The sequence below is a fragment of the Impatiens glandulifera genome, chromosome 8 (genome assembly GCF_907164915.1).
Source record: "Impatiens glandulifera chromosome 8, dImpGla2.1, whole genome shotgun sequence".
Lineage (NCBI taxonomy): Eukaryota > Viridiplantae > Streptophyta > Magnoliopsida > Ericales > Balsaminaceae > Impatiens > Impatiens glandulifera.
Genome location: NC_061869.1, coordinates 3,239,042 through 3,261,075, shown reverse-complemented (window position 1 = coordinate 3,261,075; position 22,034 = coordinate 3,239,042). Strand labels below are relative to the sequence as shown.

The 22,034-nt window shown below is 29.3% G+C and overlaps 1 protein-coding gene and 1 pseudogene across 3 annotated transcripts; both read right to left on the bottom strand.

Moving 5' to 3' along the window:
* Window positions 1–2,315: 2,315 nt before the first annotated feature.
* On the bottom strand, window positions 2,316–20,199 carry LOC124911317 (dammarenediol II synthase-like). 3 transcript variants are annotated; one of them, XM_047451786.1, is made up of 18 exons: window positions 19,951–20,199; window positions 19,689–19,877; window positions 19,531–19,620; window positions 5,402–5,593; window positions 5,237–5,321; window positions 4,991–5,157; window positions 4,702–4,890; window positions 4,400–4,513; window positions 4,219–4,338; window positions 4,015–4,137; window positions 3,824–3,922; window positions 3,671–3,730; window positions 3,501–3,547; window positions 3,267–3,410; window positions 2,978–3,155; window positions 2,811–2,891; window positions 2,612–2,695; window positions 2,316–2,535 (listed from the first exon to the last, which is right to left on the bottom strand). In XM_047451786.1, the coding sequence occupies exons 1-18, from the start codon at window positions 20,161–20,163 to the stop codon at window positions 2,422–2,424; spliced, it is 2,289 nt and encodes a 762-aa protein (XP_047307742.1). In that variant the 5' UTR covers window positions 20,164–20,199; the 3' UTR covers window positions 2,316–2,421. The 3 variants fall into 3 exon arrangements, with proteins under 3 accessions (XP_047307742.1, XP_047307743.1, XP_047307741.1); XM_047451787.1 differs by lacking the exons at window positions 19,531–19,620; window positions 19,689–19,877; window positions 19,951–20,199 and adding exons at window positions 5,662–5,751; window positions 5,823–6,011; window positions 6,087–6,325; XM_047451785.1 differs by lacking the exons at window positions 2,316–2,535; window positions 2,612–2,695; window positions 2,811–2,891; ... (10 more) ...; window positions 5,237–5,321; window positions 5,402–5,593 and adding exons at window positions 16,295–16,450; window positions 16,540–16,623; window positions 16,756–16,836; ... (10 more) ...; window positions 19,063–19,147; window positions 19,237–19,428.
* Window positions 10,800–15,517, bottom strand: LOC124911321 (annotated as a pseudogene).
* Window positions 20,200–22,034: the final 1,835 nt, after the last annotated feature.

Here is a 22,034-nt window from a genome sequence, read left to right as displayed (position 1 = left end):
TAGAAATTTTTTCAGTTATATTATGAATTTTTATACTGTACATATATTATAATTATTATTTTTATTTTTAATTAGTATAAATTCACTATTTATTTATCTGATCATAAAAAAAAATGCAAAAAAGTATTATTTATAAATTTTCTTTATTCATGTCCATCCCAAATATTATCAAGCCTATCCAAACTTTTTACCGGTTACTATTATTCTTATTATTTACCATACTAATACTAATTAATTTTTTTTGTACGTATAAACACAACATAAGCCGATCTAGTTATAACGTCTAATTATTAATTAATTATAGATAAATTCATCTAGTCAAACGTTCTATAATTTTGGAGTTTGATTAACTTAATTAGGTTATAATGCAATCTCCTCATTTCATAGTTTGAATCTGATAATGTTTTTTTTTTCTCCTCTCTCTGATCTAGAGATCGAGATTTTATTATTCATAAGTTCTTAACAAAACCGTTTAAGCGTTCACCAGTAAAATTAGGGTTATTAGCAACGAAATTTGACAACGGCGAAGTTACATCGTGGCTTATAATTTAGCTACGGCGACCAAAGAATTGTGGTTGATAAAAAGTAATAGCGACAACGAAGTTACACCCTGGTTGATAATTATTATCAGCCACGGTTTTCGTTGTCAACACCGTCGCTAAAATTCAAGTTTTCCAATATTCTAAAGACTATTAGAGCAACTCCAATAGTACTGGAAACCCATACCCAAAATGGGTTTTCTCCTTCAACCGAACTGCAAAACCAAACTCAAAATGAGATTTCTCATTTTCCCTCTTCAAAAAAAGCAAATATGCGTTGCTACGGTTCACAATCGCATATATTTTTATTTTTTTGTATTTTAGCCCTTTAACTTTTACTTAATTAATTTTATATATTAAACTTACTTATATAATTTATTTATATTTTAATTTGTTTATATATTTTATTTATTTTATTTATTTATATGTTTTATTTGTTAATATTTTTATTTTTATTCTATATTTTACATTGAGCTTATTGATATAATTATTAAATTGATTTATATAATATTTTTTATATAACATAAATTTATAATAATATTTAAAAAAAATTATAATAATATTAAAAAAAATTACTTTAATATATATATTATATTATATATAATTATAAAAATTACCAAATACATTACAATAATGCAATACATTACAATATTTTTATTCTCTTTTTTATTTGTACAAATAATTTTTTATTTCAATCTCATATGTATTTTTTTTTGTTCGTGTATTGTAATTTTTGAATTTTTAATAAATTTTTGTAAGTAATTTATATTTAAGTTTAAAATATTTGGATGATATTATAATACTGTGGTGTAATTTATAAGTGTAATTTATAAGTTTGTAAAAAATATGAGTGATATTAAAAAGTTATAAAAATTGATATAAGAAAGAATATTATAAGAATATTTTTTTGGGTTTGAGAATGAGTTTTTCAGTTGGAGTAGAATTACTGTTTAATGTGACATTTACACCAAAATGAGTTTGAAAATAGGTTTTTCAGTTGGAGATGGTCTTAGGGATTACGATAGCATAATAACGTGACTGATAATCTATAATATCAACCACGTTATTATACTATCGCCGTAATAGATTACCAGTCATGACATTATCGTATCGTCGTCCCTAATAATAGATTATCAGTCACAACATTATGTTATTGACGTCCCTAATAATAGATTATCAGCCACGACATTATGCTATCGCTGTCAGGGGCGGATCCAAGTGTAAACTTGCCCGGGTAGACCAAAATAATTTTTATATGTTTTGGCAATAACGACGGTAAATTACCGTCGTTATTAATGTTTCCCGTCGCTGAAAAGTATTAGTGACTGTATACTTGGTTTATTTCATTTGTTTAGCCCGAATAGATTTTTTGATAAAAAATTAGCCTGGAAAGATTTAAAATCCTGGATACGCCTAATTGCTATGGCTGATATTCTGAAGTATATTAGGGACGATGATAACATAATGCCGTGGCTGATAATCTATAATATCAGCCACAACATTATGATATCGTCGTCCTACTAATAGATTATCCGCCACGACAACGTAATGTCATGACTGATATTCTAAATAATATATTTTTATGTAAATTACTTGTTCACCAAAATCTCCATAGTAAACTGTACGGTTCCTTTTATCAAATGAATTAGGATTTAAAAAAAATTATTTTTCATTTTAAATTTAAACACGGCAAAGAAGGCCCAGCAAGGCCCATGATGTTTGAAGAGACTCTTTGTTCACTTAATAATAAGATTATGGGGTTATTCTACAAAATAATCACTGTGAAATACGTGCTTTGATCACATAATTATTAAATATTGGATCATAGTACTTGTCAATATTTATTAAACTATTCAACAAATGAAACTGATTAGTTAATTAATTACACGGTTTGCCAAATTCGCCTCTTATATTCTCCAAGCGCCCATGTTGGATAAATATTCCTGTATTGTGCGTAATGTAACATACAATTCTTCATGTATACTCCTGTTATTTCCTGTTTCGTTTTATTAAATAAATAAACAGATTAAAAATTGATTGAGATAGAGAATGAAAATTGAATTATTAATTACTTGTTGAGGAAAATCTCCATCGTCAAGCTGTGAATTTATCAAGAGCTTCGCTGCTTTATGTAAAGGACCTGGATCTCTCTCAGCCTGATTATGTATATACATCATGATTTTATAATTGAATCATTTTCTATAAATATATTTGTAATAAATAATAAACCAATTATTTCCAAATTTCTAAAACTAAAACAAAGAAATAAACCTGTCCACCATAAAGAAGGCCCAACAAGGCCCATGATGTTTGCACCAAATTTGTCCTATTTCCTTCCAATGGTTGATATGTCTGTTAATGTTGCATGTTAATTTTGTTACATTAAAATCTCCAAATTAATGTAGTAAGCTAGGTTTGTGGCTTAATTAACTAGTTACCATGGATGGGCAAGATTCAAGGCTCTCTCCCCAACCACCTTCTTCATTCTGAATCGAAAGCAAAAAATTGACACCCTTACGAATAACTTCGCAATTATCGTTTGTCTTTCCGCACGCATTCAAACTTCTTAGCACGAAAAATGTTGCATAGATGAAGCAAATGCCCCAATATCCATACCTAAACCAATATTATATATACCATACACACAAAATTGTTAGGTATTCTTAATTATTGCAAATTCCAGCAATCTTCATATAATCATATATGGTTATTATATTTCACGCGTACCATGAACCATCGGAACATTGTCTACGTTCCAAGAATCTCAATGCTTTTGAAACTGCAATGTCAATTTCATTCTTGCGATACCACGGATGAAGAAACTTGAAATTTACTAGAGCTGTTATTATTGATGCGGTGGTTTCCACATGCCTATAAATACATTGTGACATTGGCTATTAATTCACATTTAGGAAATGGCCAGATAATTAAAATGGTGATATATATTTGATAATTACTTACTCCATCTCCACCACAATGTCAGCAAAACATTCTGAGGGATTCAACATCTGAAGAATATTTGAAGAAAAAAAAAGTATATATTATAAGCTATAGCTAATATCTCTCTCTCTCTCTATATATATATATATATTAATTATTTATATCACGAATTGCCCATTTAATTAATTTACCTGCAGCATTGGAAGTGAAACTGGTGGCTCCCAAACGCCAAAGCCCCCACTTTCAGGACTCTTCATGATCATGCATGGAGTTTGAAAACAATATTATGATTTATAATAAGATCAATGAGTTTAATTAATATGTGCATATATATATAAATATACCTGTAAGTAAAGCATGGCGTTAACAGCTTCGAACAATCGCTCTACATGGGGTTTCTTCCCAACAATTTCTTCGGGCATTTGCGAAAGTGTGATTAAGCACTGCCAGCCAGATAAACATGTCGTGATTAATTCAATTTAATTATGTCACTAGATTTTGCTAATTTGTAACGATTAAATATCTTCGTGCATGCCTTCAATGCCTCGGCGGTGCAGTCTGAGACGGCCCAACCTTGATCTTGATCAGAGAAAGTCCAAGACCCTTTTGTGAAGTGTCGGTACATTTTTTTGTAATCACCAGCAGGGTTTTCTTTGATCTTGATCAAGTTTAAGAAATAAGATTTAATTATTAATAATTAAATGATGAATAGAGCAATAATGAATTATAAAAATTAAACCTGTGATTGTTGTATGAAAAAATGAGCTTTCTTGAGGGCATCCCCATATTCATCAACCATACCACTAGCCAAGATTGCTTGAGTTGCCAATGCACAATCCCACAATTGACTCCCAAAGCTCTGCCATTATTTTTTTTTAATTCAAACATTTTAATTTGTAAGATCAATTAAATTATCTTACTTGCACTTTCATTCCATCTTCTGCAAGCCACAAGTAATCGGGAACTCTTGCGAGATGATATTTGAATTCGTCGCCATTCGGATCCTCCGCCCACCAACACATCATTTGCAAGCTCTTTCGAGGGACACCAAAATATTAATTACAATTTTTTGGTTAAAGATATATATAATAATATATTTTTAAGATATTATCACAATATTAAAAACTTACGTAATGAAATTGTTATATATATATATATATATATATATATATATATATATATATATATATATTTCAAAAAAATAACCCTCTAATTTACTTACTTTCTCTACACAACCAATAGTGATGTATCTAGTGCTCTCAGCTGCGTAGCGCATGTACTTGATCGTTTTTTTTAAGGCTCTCTCACGGATCTTATTGAATGGCCATCGGTTCATGACCGGTTCGCTCAAATAATGAAGCCCATCCCATAGTAAATCTTGGACAATTGTATGAGGGTAATACAAATCCTCCTATATATATGTATAATCAATTCAAAATAATTTTTTTTTATAAAACCCATATATTAGGTGAAGGTTAATAATTATACATTTAATGTTTAATGGACCCGACCTTGCAACAATCATGGCGGGCTCGGTTCCAATTGATTTCGTGATAGGGCATCGTATGGATCTCTTCCCTTATTGACTTAACTAGGTCAGTAACGGGACCATGATATTTTTTACCATAGAGGTAGGACATAGGCATGTACGTAGTGCGACATAAACACAACATTTTTGCTGCATGCATTTATTGGATGGTAAAAAACCATATTTTAAGTAAATCATTTAACATCATAAATATTTAAGTCATATTTACCTGGATGAAAAGGGAGATATGATGGAAAAAGCCAGAATTCAGGAGGAATAGGGTTGCAGCCTGACCACTCATACACACCAAGGACCTGTAATTTAATAGTTTTGTATAATTAAATTATATATATATATATATATATCCAAAATGTCAAATGAATTGTATATTTACTGAAAGATAAGTCTTTCCCCAAGAGGGTATTCCAGTTGCGCCACCATTATCAAGAATCCATTTTCTTGCTCGGGTCATCATAATTCCATCGTGAGGGCCCTCGCCAAGAAGTCGAAGAGCCACATAGCTCAACGCTGAGCCAATCATGGTGCTGTGCCCCTCTATATAGAATCCCCATCCTCCATCCTCATTCTGTAATTTTAAAACACATTCATTTTCTATATGAATTCAATTAATTCATTTAAATTGCTCTTAATTACTTGATGAAGATAAATGTAACGTATAAACTCCTTCTTGTGTTCTTCTGTGAGAATAGTGTTTATGGCTCCGCTTATGTAGAGAACAATGATCTGTAAGAAGGGATTCGAATCATTTTTGTTTTTTTTTTAAAAAAAGGATGGATATATAATTGATTAATTACAAGGGGTGGAGTGAAAAACATGGGACCGGCATTTTCAGCCGGCCAATGTCCATCGCTGGCTTGGATTGCTCTGTTGAGTCGAATTCCTTTCCTTAAAGCCGTCGTGGCAGCTTCATAACTGACTTCTTCTCCAACCCCAACTCTAACCGCTGGTATGCTCAAATCTATATGGTTGTTCTCCCTTTTAAGCTGTTATTGAAAATGATTGTTATTAATTAATTTGTTTATGGGATTTACAAGAAGAAAATTGATCATAATCATTACCTGCATGCGCATAAGAAGGTCGGCGCAGGGGAGGGAGCGAGACATGTCCTTGTTATGGTTAGTCTTATAGTCTTGTCGGGCTCTTTCGACAACCTCTATCTGGTCCGAGGTGCCTCCGTTTGGATCGAACTCCCATATTTGTCTCCCCACATAATTGTTGGTGCTGTACAAATATGGTCCATTCCCTTCTCCCACTTTCAACTTCCACATATTTCTAGATCTGTATATGATTACTATACGTCGAGAAGAAGTTGTTTAAATAGATAGAGTGAAGCAACTCATTGTTTATTTTGAGCTTAAAATGATATTCTAATTAATGAATCATTGTCATTACAAAATAATTATTAGTATTTCTTTATAGAGAGTAATTAAGATCATAGTATATTAAATAAAATTATAATTCATTTGGTTATTAAATACTTGAATATTGAGACAAAAATAATAGGGAGATGAAATTTGGTAGTAGAGAATAATCGTGATATAAGTTGAAAAAATAAAATATTTTTTTCACTTGTTTTTCGCATTTTTTTTAGTGGATGTCGGTTTCCATATAGTGAGGAACATGTGGAACAGGGAAAAACTCGTAACAACTTCCAATATCACTCAAGTTATTGGAAAAATTGATTTCCTAAACAACCCCTCAATGAAGTCCTTCCCTCATTCTTTTATATATATTTTTTTTTATTAATTGAGCCAATTTTGAAACATCTTTTAACATAAACATTTTCCCTATATAATATATATATATATATATATATATATAATATAATATCAGCAATTTTATACATTAAATTTGACTTTTAATAACTTATATATATCAAATATTGAACCCTTAGATTTAAAAGTTGTTTATTGAACAAATTAATTATGCACAATATATATATTTTGAAAGTATTAAAAAGAATTATCATTCCAGGCATTCCAAAAAATATTAGAGATTAAATATTTAAATAGTGTATACAAATAAGTTGCATAGTCATATTAATTCCGTTAATTAAATAATATTCTAAATTTAACTTTGGATCTAGGTAGCTTAACATATAAAATATAAATAAGTTTGGTAATATGTATAATATTGTAGATAAATTTAATTAAGATTGAAATATTTTCCAACCTTTTTCAAATGACTAAGTGTATATTTATTTTTATTTGAAATTGCTCATTAGGTATTTATTTTTGTTTAAAATTAATTAGATTTATTTAAATAATACAAAATGGAAAAAATATAACTTTAAATACGAACAATTTTTGTTTTAGGTTCGAAATTTAAACTATTTTGATAATTAATTTATAGCCATCAATCACCTAAGGTTTAAACAAGGTTATATTTCTCAGATTTTGGTTAGAGCTTATTTCGACTCATAAATTCACTTCATATTCAAATCAAATTATATTCAATCTTAGTCAAATTTATTCTCATAAAGGGATAACCGTTATTTTAGTATAAGTCATGTCTGACCGACCGATTCAAGACATATTTCGGGTTTCGTATTACAATATTATATTTCATAGTCTCTATCGTAAATATTATATTTTAATTATATGACTATCAAACATTTTTCTCTCTTTCAATATTAATATTTTTTTTACTGATTAAAGATAAGTTGATGATAAAAAATCAAAAAAAATAATAATAACGATTTTTTTCTATTTAATGTCACGTTTATAAACCTATCAATATTCAATCAACTAATCAAGTAAAATAATATAAAGACACACAAACTTTAACGAACTTTAGCGTGAAAAACCTCTTCAATGAAGTAAAAAATACGGGACACTTAAGTCGTTTAAACCATCCACTATCACTTAATTAAAATGAATTGCACAGTGTTCTTAAAAATTAAAGTTTATAATCTAACATATTACCTAAACCTTTAAAAATAACATTATCATTAAAGATAATGCATATATGTAGAATGTATCTTCATCAATGATGAAAATACCTAAACTTAGGAATCTATGGAGAGAAGAGAAAGTAGTAAAGAAAAATAACTTTTTTTTTTAATGATTATATTTGTCTTCCCCTCTCTGTCTTGTTTTTTCTAATTCAAAGTTGTCAAAATCGAAAGTTTACGTAAAATCGTTAGCTAGTTGTAAACTCGTAAAATCTAGAGTTTACATGAAATCGTAATAGTTTAATTTGAAAAAATAATAGTTATATTATTATTATTATTTATATATATAATTAAATATTTTATAATTAGTCAATTTAAAAAATTATATATTTTAATATAAAATTAATTAAAAAATAATAATAAGTTAATAACACTATAAAAATTGTAATTATAAAATTAATTATATTAATTAATTTATTTAAATAAATAATAACTTTATTTTTTAATTTTTAAATATAAATTTGTTTTTTTAAAATAAAATCGTATAGAATCGTAAAATCGAAATTATTTATAAACTCGTAAAATCGTAAAATCTTATTGTCGTAAATTTAAAATCGTAAGAGTTACTTAAAATCAGACTCGTTAACCTAATGTAAAATCGTAAAATCGTAATATTTTAAGAGTCAACTCGAGATTTTAACAGTCTTGTTCAAATTGATTGAAAATCATTGATGCATATTATAGGAATATCTAAATATGAACCCCAAATGTGATTTTGAGGCAATGACACAAACACACCATACCTAAATATGAAGGAGACGAACGAGGAACAATTTCGTCGCCATCTTAGTCTGAAACATTGTTATTTGAAAATGGAATGGAACATACACTTGAGAATGAAATTGAAGAAATCATCTAAAGATGAATATAAAAAATTTGTTCGCAATATAAATTAGAAAATATGAAAATAAATATATCAGAGATACAATGATTTTTTTTTTATCTATTTTTAACTCAAATTAATGATTTTATAATATTTTAAATAGTTTAAATATTTATGATCTAAATTCAAACAAAAATAAATTTATAAAAAATTCTAACAAAAATAAATATACAATAAACCATTTCAATTAAGATCATAAAAAAAAAATTAGTTAAATGTATAAAAAAACATTATCCTTGTTATCTTTACTTAATTAATACATGGAAAAAAAAGTCATAAATAAGCTCATGTAATTTTTTAGATTTTGATATCCATCCACAAACAATTATTTTTGTATTTAAACCCCTTAATACTTGAAATTATTTTATTTTGAATAAATTTAATGGTCTAAATTTGTTGTTTAATATTTTAATGTACCCATAATGTGAAAACAACTTGTGCTTTTCATATAGCTTTTGAATGTAAAGTAGGTTAATATATATATATATATGCTATATATGAATTGACCATTCTTATAAGTTGATAACTCTGAATTTTTTTTATGACTTGACTTTTTAACTTAATTTTTTCAGTGGGTTATTTGGCTTGAATGAAATCATAAAACTTTTAGTTAGGCAATATAGAGAATTCTAGCTCTTTCATCATTTATTCAAGAACCTCAATATATATAAAAATATAGAAATAGTTGAATTCGGACTTGTAAGTATTTATGATAATTAATAAACGTTGAATCTAGTGGTGCAAACAATAAATGGTCATGGGCTATAAGTAGGATGTAGAAGTACCTATAAAGACCTCAATATTTTGATTTTATTATTCATAAGATTCTTAACCAGCAGTTTAAGCGGCATGAATAAAATTAGAGTTATTAACAATGTTAATGAAATTTGGCGATGCGAAGTTACACTGATTGATAATTATTATTTGCGACGGTGACCAACAAATCGTGGTGGATAAAATATATTAGCGACAACGATGTTATACCGTGGTTGATAATTATTATTAGTCACGGTTTTCGTTGTCAACGCCGTCACTAAAATTTAGGTTTTCCCGCCCTTTTTTAAAAGACTATCAACGACGGATATTATAGATTATTAGCCACACCGTTATGTTATCGTCGTGGCTGCTTTTCTAAAAACTATTAGGGACGACGATAGCATAATGCTATAAACGAGCCTCTATAATATTTTCCACCAATGGGGACCATGGTTGTGAAGTGTCACTATAATTCTCCTCCAAAAAAAATTATTAACAACTTCCAAACATAACTAATCATGTCCACAACCAATTACCTCCACAAGTTGTCGTTGCGACATGACTTAAGTTCACCATGTTGAAGGGTTTAGACGACATATATCCATTAGATGAAATGTTTTTGTTAACTAAATCTTTGCCACTCCCCTGGATTAGCTAAAATAAAGAAAAAAACATATTTTCTAACCACAATATGACCAAGTTAAGAAGGAAACATCAATTTCAATTCTTTAAAAAGAAAAATGATAAGGAGAGGAAATTTAGAAGAGGGATATAATGTCACGTATTTCCCTTTTCTAATTTTTCTACCTGTCGCCCCACTCCTCCTTTAAAATGCCTTGTCCAAACTGAGTCTTGTACCCACCTCAATTCATAAATAGACACAAATGATAAATGCACACAAAAATCAAATATTTTTTTCTTTTGTATTAAATCATTTTTATACAAGTGAGACATAAAAACAATAACAATGTAAAAATAAAATAGAATACAATTAACCCATAAATAGTGAAATAAGCCTAAGTTCTTCCAAAATATGCATAAAATCACACATTGAAAAGAACAAACATAGTGTTTTTATTAACAAGTGTATCAATGATCGAGCATTTCATAACAATATTACTTATAATGTGTTATTTTTATTCCCTCTTTCAGCTTAGTAGATATCTCGAATGAAACTGATTAGTTAATTAATTAAACGGTCGGCCAAATTCGCATCCTATATTCTCCAAGTGCCCATGTTGGATAGATATTCCTGTATTGCGCATAATGTAGCATTAAGTTCTTCATGGATACTCCCGTTATTTCCTGTTTCATTTTATAATAAAATAAATAAATAAAATCACAAATTCATTGAGATAGAGAATGAAAATTGAATTATTACTTGTTGTGGAAAATCTCCATCATCAAGCTGTGAATTTATTAAGAGCTTTGCTGCTTTATGTAATGGACCTGGATCTCTCTCAACCTGATTATTTATATACATCATGATTTTATAATTCAGTCATTTGCTATAAATATATATAAACCAATTATTTCCAAATTTCTAAAACAAACAACCTAAATTGATAAATAAATAAATAAACCTGTCCACCATAAAGCAGGCCCAACAAGGCCCATGATGTTTGCACCAAATTCGTCCTATTTCCTTCCAATGGCTGATAAGTCTATTAATGTTGCATGTTAATTTTGTTACATTAAAATCACCCAATTAATGTAACTAAGTCTGTGATATGATTTAATTAATTAATTACCATAGATGGGCAAGATTCAAGGCTCTCTCCCCAACCACCTTCTTCATTCTGAATCGAAAGCAAAAAATTGACCCCCTTACGAATGGCTTCGCAATTGTAATATGTCTTTCCGCAGGCATTCAAATCCCTCACCACAAAAAATGTTCCGTATACGAAACAAATTCCCCAATATCCATACCTATACAAATATACACACAAAAATGTTAGATATTTTTAATGATCGCACATTTTAGCCATTAATTAGTTTAATGTTGATTATCATCAAGCCCACCATGAACCATCGGGCCATTGTTCGTGTTCCAAGAATCTCACAGCTTTTGAAACTGCGATGTCAATTTCAATCCTGCGATGCTTGGGATAAAGAAACTTGAAATTTACTAGAGCGGTTATTATAGATGCGGTGTTTTCCAGATGCCTATATATATACACGTCACAAAAAGGATAAGAATTAACTATATGTTGTTTAATTATAAGAAATTGAAATGGTGATATATAAATTGTCTTAATTTGGTAATTGCTTACTCCATTTCCACCACAATATCAGCAAGACATTCCGAGGGATTCAACATCTGAAGATTTTTTTGAGAAAATAATTATATATTATAAGCTAGCTAAGATCTATATATAATTATTTATATCATAAATTGAAATTTTAATTAATCTGCCTGTAGCATTGGAAGTGGAACTAGTGGCTCCCAAATGCCAAAGCCCCCACTTTCAGGACTCTTCATGATCATGCATTGAGTTTGAAAACAATATAAATTAATTAGGAAAAATCATAATAATGATAATTTGATCAATGTGTTTAATTAACATATATAGTATATACCTGTAAGTATAACATGAAGTTAACAGCTTCGAACAATTGTTCTTTGTGGGGTTTCTTCCCAACAATTTCTTCGGGCATTTGCGAAAGTGTGATTAAGCACTGCCAGATTAAGATAAACATGTGGTGATTAATTCAATTTAATTATGTCAATCTTTCTAATTAATTTATAACGATTAAATATGCTCGTGCATGCATGCCTTCAATGCCTCGGCGGTGCAGTCTGAGACGGCCCAACCATGATCTTGATCAGAGAAAGTCCAAGACCCTTTTGTGAAATGATGGTACATGCTTTTGTAATCTCCAGCAGGATTTTCTTTGATCTTTATCAAGTTTAAGAAATTGGATTTAATTTAATGAGTAAAGAAAATAAGGAAATTAATTATAAAAAATTAAACCTGTGATTGTTGTATGAAAATATGAGCTTTCTTGAGGGTATCACCATATTCATCAACCATACCACTAGCCAAGATTGCTTGAGTTGCCAATGCACAATCCCACAATTGACTCCCAAAACTCTGTCAATTAACTCTATTCTCAAACTTTTGTTCTTTTCTTAAAAAAATGCTCAAAACCACGATTCTTTAAAATTCATTATTTAGAATAAAATGGTGTTCCTTAAATATTTCGACATACTTGTACTTTCATTCCATCTTCAGCAATCCATAAGTAAACAGGAACTCTTGCGAGATGATACTTGAATTCGTCGCCATTTGGATCCTCCGCCCACCAACACATCATTTGTAAGCTCTGTTAAAGCCAACCAAAAATAAATATTGTTTTTATTTTGAAAATAGTCGTGAGAGTTACAGTCTTAATGACCATGAGACTTGTGTATGTATATATATATCAATGTCTAGAGTTTGGTCAGGCTTACTTTCTCTACGCAAGCGGTATTCAAGTATCGAGCTAGTGTTCTCGCAGCATAGCGCACGTGAACTATCGTTTTCTTCATGGCTCTTTCTCGGATCTTATTGAAAGGCCATAACTTCATAACCGGCTCAATAAAGTAATGAAGTCCATCCCATAGAAGATCTTGGACAGTGGAATGAGGGTAGTACAAATCTTCCTATGTGTATATATATATAATCCAAAACAATAACCTTCTAGAGTTATTTTCTAATGTACAAATGTTAATATTAACATTAAACTTCTAATAACTATGTTAAACTTATTGATCAACCTTACAACAATAGTTGCGGACTTTGTTCCAATTGATTTCGCCGTAGGACATCGTGTGGATCTCTTCCCTTATTGACTTAACAAGATCGGTGATGGGCCCATGATACTTCTTAGCGTATAGGTAAGACATAGGCATATACGATGCGCGACAATAAATTCACATTTTTGCTGCATTTATTATACGGTAACTATAGAGAACAAATTTTAGAAAATTTAATACACTAACAAAAATCAAAACTTTAAATTAAAATATTGAAAATGTATAGAAACAGATAGAATTTATTGAAAAAAAGTGGAGATGAGTGTGAGTTCTATTAGCTTCATAAAATTAGAAGAAGAAACAATTATAGAAGACTTCTCATTTATTATGTATTTTAATAAGATTAGTGAACTGTTATTTTAAATAAAATATTATATATATATATATATATATATATATATTAGAAATTAGAAATTTTAATTATTAAAAAACTTTAAATTAAATTATTATATAAAAATATCTATTCAAAATTATCATTGATTTTAACAATTATAAATAGATGATATATATAAATTAAAATTATTAACTTTATTAAAAAAATCATACTTTCAAAATATTTTATTATTTCTTATTTTTAAATAAAAAATTAAATATATATATATATATATATATATATATATATATATATATATTAAAACTTTTATTTTACTAAAAAGTTTCTTTAAAAATATTTATTGGAAATTATGATTGACAGATTATATATATAATTATTAATTTTATTTCAAAAAATTAAAATATTTTATTATTTTAAAATAAAATTGTTAAATTAAAATATTAAATATATCTTTTACAAATGTGATACTTTATTAATGTATGGTTTGGTGATTGAATTATAAGACCCTAGGGAATTTGAATCTTATAGGCATATGCAATAGCTGTTTTTTTTCTTTTTTTTTTATAACTCTTGATGACCAAAAATGGATCATTCACACTAATAATATATACTCTACATCATTTGTCTGCTAGCCATTCCAGAATAAATTAAGATAATAATAAAAAAAAGCTTAATTAGTAATTACCAGGGTTATAAGGGAGAAAAGATGGTAAAAGCCAGAATTCGGGAGGAATAGGATTGAAGCCTAACCAATCATAAACACCAAAGACCTGTAATTGTTTTGTATAATTTAATTAAATATTATTATTCAAAATATTAAATTAATTATTAGTAATATATATATATATATATATATATGAGAAGAATATCATATTCTATTTATTCATATAAATGAGTCAAATTTATTAAAGTATTTTATTTGTGTTTATTAAGTTTTGACAAAATGTAACCTATTTATTGCACTAATGTAAACAAAATTTGAAAATTTGGATGTTACATATATATATATCCATTTTTTTTTGAAAACCAATAAATCATGTGATTAAGTAGAGCCTAGGTAAACCAAGCAACAACCCAATTATAATAAACGATTATTAATAAAGCTCAAGTTTATTAACGATAAATACGGGTAAATATTAAGATTGTCAAAATCGAGAGTTTACGTTAATTTGTTAACATAGTTTAATAAAAATTGTAAGAGTTTAATTTAAAAAAATAATAGTTATATATTATTATTTATATATAATTAAGTATTTTATAATAAAATTAATTAAAAAATTAATAATAATTAAATAATACTATAAAAAAACTAATTATATTAATTAATTAATTTGAATAAATAATAACTTTATGTTGTAAATTTTAATATAAATTTGTTTTTTTAAACGTAAAATCGTAAAAACTTATTATCGTTAATTTAAAATCGTAAGAGTTTACTTAAATTTAAACTAATTAACCTATATAATTGTAAGATCTTAAGAATTAACTTGATATTTCAACAGTCTCACTATATTGTGTTTAATTAATCTTTGAACAACATTTGGTAACGTGTCACTCAAATTTGGCACTCAAATAAAAATTCTAAAACCAAAAAAGCAGTTGGATGTTTCGTACCGAGAGATAAATCTTTTTCCAAGAGGGTATTTTGGTTGCGCCACCATTATCGAGAATCCATTTTTGTGCTCTAGTTATCATAATGTCATCATCAGGGCCCTCCCCGAGAAGACGGAGAACCACATAGCTCAGCACCGAGCCAAGCATGGTGTTGTTCTTCACTAACATTTTTTTAATTTGCCATTAAATAAAAATTTAATGAATTTTTCGTATCATTCAAATTACTCAAACTGATCTTGAAACGATGTAATTTAAGGACATTAAAATGTAACATCAAATATGATTTTCACAATCTTTATAAGCTTGAAGATAACTTTTAATTTCTATAATAATAATAGAGTTGGATTTATGATAAAAAAAAAAATATATATTTGAGATAGAAATAGTACTACAATATAAACAATATAATAGGATTAAAAATAATATATTATTATATATAATATGGAGAGAAAGTTAACAAACATAAATATTATATTACACGAATAAAACAGATATTTTATAATATATAATATATAATATATAATATATAATATATAATTAATAATATTATATATATACTACAAATTTGGGATCCTAAAAGTAGTGAACTTATATAAGAGAAATGATTGGGAGAGAGAATGACGTGGCACAATTTGATTAGCTAAAAAAATAACAAAATTTCTCTCCTCACATTTTATCATTTTTCCAACTCTTAGTCTTTATTCCCTCTCTCAAATTCCCTCCCATATCACTCCTCCTTATATAATTGCGTAGGTTACATTACCCGTGGAATTCTCGGACATGTCCATACATATCAATTATATATCACATATTTAATACAATAGTTACTTACAGTCAATAAAATATATATATAAATAAATAAATAAATATATATATATATATATATATATATATATATATATATATATATGAGATATAAGAGATTTGAAGAACCAAATCACAATTAATGAAAAATAATTTATCAATTCATTAAGCGGTTGGCCAAACGCGCCTCCTGTATTCACCAAGTGCCCAAGTTGGGAAGATGTTCCTGTATTGGGCATAATGTAACATACAGTTCTTCATGTACACTACTGATATTTCCTGTTTGAATTTTACAAATCATAAACAAATTACAAATTAATGGAAAGTGATAAAGAATGAGAATTAATTAAAATATATATTGAAATTACTTGTTGAGGGAAATCTCCATCATCAAGCTGTGAATTTATCAAGAGCTTTGCTGCATTATGTAAAGGACCTGGATCTTTCTCAGCCTGAATGTTTATATACATCATGATTTTATAATTGAATCATTTGTTAAAAATATATATATGCAATAAATATTAAACAAGCAACCTAGCTCTAATAGATAAATAAATAAACATGAAGGGATAAAAATGGTTAACCTGTCTACCATAAAGAAGGCCCAACAAGGCCCATGATGTTTGCACCAAATTTGTTCTATTTCCTTCCAATGGCTGATATCTCTGTTAATTTTGTTACATTAAAATCTCCGAATAAATGTAAACTAGGTTTGTAGCTTAATTAATTAATTAATTACCATAGATGGGCAAGATTCAAGGCTCTCTCCCCAACCACCTTCTTCATTCTGAATCGAAAGCAAAAATTTGACCCCCTTACGAATGGCTTCACAATTATTGTATGTCTTTCCGCATGCATTCAAACCCCTTACCACGAAAAATGTTCCGTAAATGAAGCAAATTCCCCAATATCCATACCTATAACCAAACAAAAATAATAAAAAAATAATGTAATCTCTTGTCTCACATTTGAGCCATTAGTATAAATTTTGTTTCATTTGCGGTTATTTATGAAGCCCACCATGAACCATCTGGACGTTGTCTGTCTTCCAAGAATCTCACAGCTTTAGAAACTGCAACGTCAATTTCTTTCTCGCGATGCCCAGGATGAAGAAACTTGAAATTTACTAGAGCGCTTATTATAGACGCGGTGCACTCCCCATGCCTATATGTATTATTGTTTAGTTATAAGTAAAATGAATAAATTTAAATTATTTGTGTATTGTGTTTTTTAAACAAAACTTTCCCTTATAAGCAAAATGAGAATATTTAAATTGGTTAGAGTGGCTTACTCAATCTCCACCACAATGTCAGCAAAAATTTCTGAGGGATTCAACACCTGATCAACAATATTTGAAGAAAATAAATAAATAAATTATAAGCATCTATATATATTATATATGTATATATTGATCATATAAAAATGCAATCTTTATTTATCATGCATGGTTAGAATATTACCTGTAGCATTGGAAGTGGAACTGGAGGCTCCCAAATTGCAAAGCCTCCACTTTCAGGACTCTTCATTGAGTTTTGAAAACAATTAGTAAAAAAAACATACTTAATTAAATAAGATTAACTTCATTAAGCTAAACTTTGGTTATGAATTTTGCATGCAAACCTGCATGTAAAGCATGACATTAACAGCTTCGTGCAATCGCTGAACGTCAACTTTCTGCCCAGCAATTTCTTCCGCCATTTGCGAAAGTGTTAACAAGCACTGCCAAAAAAAACATTTCAATTTACTTTTTTGGACTTTTATTTTTAAAAAAAGTTATATAAAGATGTGTTAATTATTCGTTCGTGCCTTCAATGACTCGGCGGTGCAATCGGAGACCACCCAACCTTGATCTTGATCGGAGAAAGCCCATGCTCCTTTTGTGAAGTGTCGGTACATATTTTCGTAATCTCCAGCAGGGTTGTCTTTAATCTTGATTAAGTTTAAGAAATGGGATTTAATTAATTAATTAATTAAATGTTGAGTATAAAAATGAATTATAAAAAATAAACCTGTGATTGTTTGATGTAAAAGTGAGCTTTCTTGAGGGTATCACCATATTCATCAACCATACCACTAGCCAAGATTGCTTGAGTTGCCAAAGCACAATCCCATACTTGACTCCCAAAACTCTGCCATTAATTTTTTAATTCAAACATTTTAATTTGTAAAATCAATTAAATGACGCAACTTACTTGCATTTTCATTCCATCTTCTGCAAGCCATAAGTAATCGGGAACTCTTGCGAGATGATATTTGAATTCATCACCATTTGGATTCTCCGCCCACCAACACATCATTTGCAAGCTCTTAATTTCAAGTGCCACCCAAATATTAGTTTCATTTTGCTTGTGTTCAAAGGTGTATATATTTTATGTTGGGAGTACTTACTTTCTCTACACAACCAATAGTGATGTATCGACTGTTCTCGGCTGCGTAGCGCATGTATTTGATCGTTTTCTTCAAGGCTCTCTCACGGATCTTATTGAACGGCCATCGGTTCATGACCGGTTCACTCAAGTAATGAAGACCATCCCATAGTAAATCTTGGACAGTTGTATGAGGGTAATACAAGTCCTCCTATGTATAATAAATTCAAAACAATAAAACTCATATATTAGGTGAAGGTTAATTATACATTTAATGTTTAATGGACCCGACCTTACAACAATCGTGGCGGGCTCGGTTCCAATTGATTTCGTGGTAGGGCCTCGTGTGGATTTCTTGCCTTATTGACTTAACCAGGTCATTTATGGGACCGTGATATTTTTTACCGTAGAGATAAGACATAGGCATGTAGGTAGTGCGACAATAACACCACATTTTTGCTGCAAATGCATTTATTGTATGGTAAAAAACCATATTTGAAGTAAATCATTTTAACATATATTTACCTGGATGAAAAGGGAGAGATGATGGAAAAAGCCAGAATTCAGGAGGAATAGGGTTGCAGCCTGACCACTCATACACACCAAGGACCTATATAATTTAATTTAATAGTTTTGTATAGTTACATTAAATGAAATTAAATATAATTATCCAAAATATCAAATTAATTATATATCTACCGAGAGATAAGTCTTTCCCCAAGAGGGTATTCCGGTTGCGCCACCATTATCAAGAATCCATTTTCTTGCTCGGCTTATCATAATTCCTTCGTCAGGGTCCTCGCCAAGAAGACGAAGAGCCACATAACTCAACGCCGAGCCAATCATGGTGCTGTGCCCCTCTATATAGAATCCCCATCCTCCATCCTCATTCTGTAATTTTAAAACTCATTCATTTTCTATATGATCTTTTTTTTCAATTAATTTATTTAAATTGCATGCATATGCACATATATTATATATATGCTTATTTACTTGATGAAGATAAATGTAACGTTTAAGCTCCTTCTTGTGTTCTTCTGTGAGAATGGTGTTTATGGCTCCGCTTATGTAAAGAACAATGATCTGTAAGAAGAGATTCGAATCATTTTTGTTTTTTTTAAAAAGATGAATATATATAATTGATTAATTACAAGGGGTGGAGTGAAAAACATTGGACCGGCATTTTCAGCCGGCCAATGTCCATCACTGGCTTGGATTGCTCTGTTGAGTCGAATTCCTTTCCTTAAAGCCGTCGTGGCAGCTTCATAGCTGACTTCTTCTCCGACCCCAACTCTAACCGTTGGTATGCTCAAATCTATATGGCTGTTCTCCCTTTTAAGCTGTTGTTGAAAATGATTGTTATGTTTTTGAGATTTACATGAAGAAGAAAAAACTGATCATAATCATTTTAACCTGCATGCGCATAAGAAGGTCGGCGCAGGGGAGGGCGCGAGACATGTCCTTGTTATGGTTAGTCATGTAATCTTGTCGGGCTCTTTCGACAGCCTCTATCTGGTCCGAGGTGCCTCCGTTTGGATCGAATTCCCATATTTGTCTCCCGACATAATTGTTGGTGCTGTACAAGTATGGTACTCCATTCCCTTCTCCAACTTTCAACTTCCACATATTTCAAGATCTATATATGATTACTATACTTCGAGAAAGAGCTGTTTAAATAGATAAAGTGAAGCAACTCATTGTTTATTTTGACCTTAAAATGATATTCTAATTAATGAATCATTGTCATCACAAAATAATTATTAGTATCTTTTTAGAGAGTAATTAAGACCATAGTATATTAAATAAAATTATAATTTATTTGGTTATTAAATAGTTGAATATTGAGACAAAAATAATAGGGAGTTGAAATTTGGTAGGGAGAATAAAATAATTATTTTTTATCTCTTATTTCTCGTAATTTGTCATTTTTTCAATATTGGGTTTCCTCTTATTCCCTTCAAAAGAGGGCAAAATGATATATTTTTTAAATATTATCTCTTATTTCTCGCAATTTGTCATTTTTTCAATATTGGGTTTCCTCTTATTCCCTTCAAAAGAGGGCAAAATGATATATTTTTTAAATATATCAATTTTGCATTTTGAGAAAGAATATGTGGAACAGGGGAAGACTCGTAACAACTTTCCTGTCACTCAGAATAATTAATTTTCCTAAACAACCCCTCAATGAAGTCCTTCTTCCCTCTTTCTTTTTTATATTTTTTTTTATTAATTGAGCCAATTTTGGAACATCTTTTAGCATAAGCAATTTCCCTATATGATATATATATATATCAAATATTGAACCCTTAGATTTCAAATTGTTTATTGAACAAATTAATTATGCACAAAATATATATATATATATATATATATATATATATATTTTGAAAGTATTAAAAAGAATTATCATTCCAGGCATTCCAAAAAATAATAGAGATTAAATATTTAAATATTGTATGCAAATAAGTTGCATAGTCATATTAATTCCGTTAATTAAATAATACTCCACCTAAATCATACACCAAAACAACGTCGTTGCTTCCTCCACCACTCGATCTGTGTGTCAGTGGTGAATTGGACGGAAAAAAAGTCCAAATAGGCGACGGAAAACTTATGCAGTCACCACCACTTGACGAAGACGAGGATTACTCCATGAACGTTGGGAATCCCAAAAGGAGGAGGCTTTTGAGGAACTACGTGAGGAAGCGTAAGCCATTAGAAACTCAGGAAGAGAAAGAACAGTGGCAAGCACGCCTAGAATCTTTCCTCCAAATTGTGGTGATGGTTCTTCTATGAACTCCAAATTGTGTTGCTGCCTTTGTAAGTGTACCCAACTTCAAAGAGCCTTCCTTGTAGTGGCTTAAAATAAACTGAACAATATTGTTCCTTACACAATCACTTAAATTTGGTTTTTTGTTTGTCATATTTGTGCAGGAACTTGGAGTTAATGATGAGAAATTGAATGTAAAGAAAGATAGTGAAGAGAATTGAATGTTGTAATATGTAATCTGAAACTCCAAAATGTGTTTTTGCCTTTTGTAATGAATGCTGAATGTAGGCATCTGTTTATATAAATGTAATTTAGGTGGGAAATTTCAATGATCTGTAATTTATGTATTGGAGGGAAATATTTTGGACATTTGGAGAGAAATGTTTTGGACATTTGGAGGGAAATTTGTAGTTTCAGACTAAAATGTTAATTAAAACTGATGTTAGTTGCTAAATTATGTACTGTAGCGAACTGTTTGCTCCACTAGATGCCATCAAATCAATTTAAGTCTGTACTGCAGTGTTCATTTATTAGCTTATGTTCAGTTTTCTTAATTCTTGTTCCATTTGGGCACCTGAGTAGCTAAGAAAGGGACAGAGGGAGTATTCTAAATTTAACTTTGGATCTAGGTAGCTTAACATATAAAATATAAATAAGTTTAGTAATATGTATAATATTGTAGATAAATTTAATTAAGATTGAAATATTTCTCCAACCTTTTTCAAAT

Coding starts and splice junctions, on each gene's coding strand:
- LOC124911317 (XM_047451786.1), bottom strand. CDS start 20,163: ATGTGGAAGTTGAAAGTTGGAGAAGGGAATGGAGTACCATACTTGTAC. Junction 5,158..5,236: donor ATATCTCCCTTTTCATCCAG/GTAAATATGACT, acceptor AAATGCATGCAG/CAAAAATGTTGTGTTTATGT. Junction 3,731..3,823: donor ACGCCATGCTTTACTTACAG/GTATATTTATAT, acceptor ATGATCATGAAG/AGTCCTGAAAGTGGGGGCTT.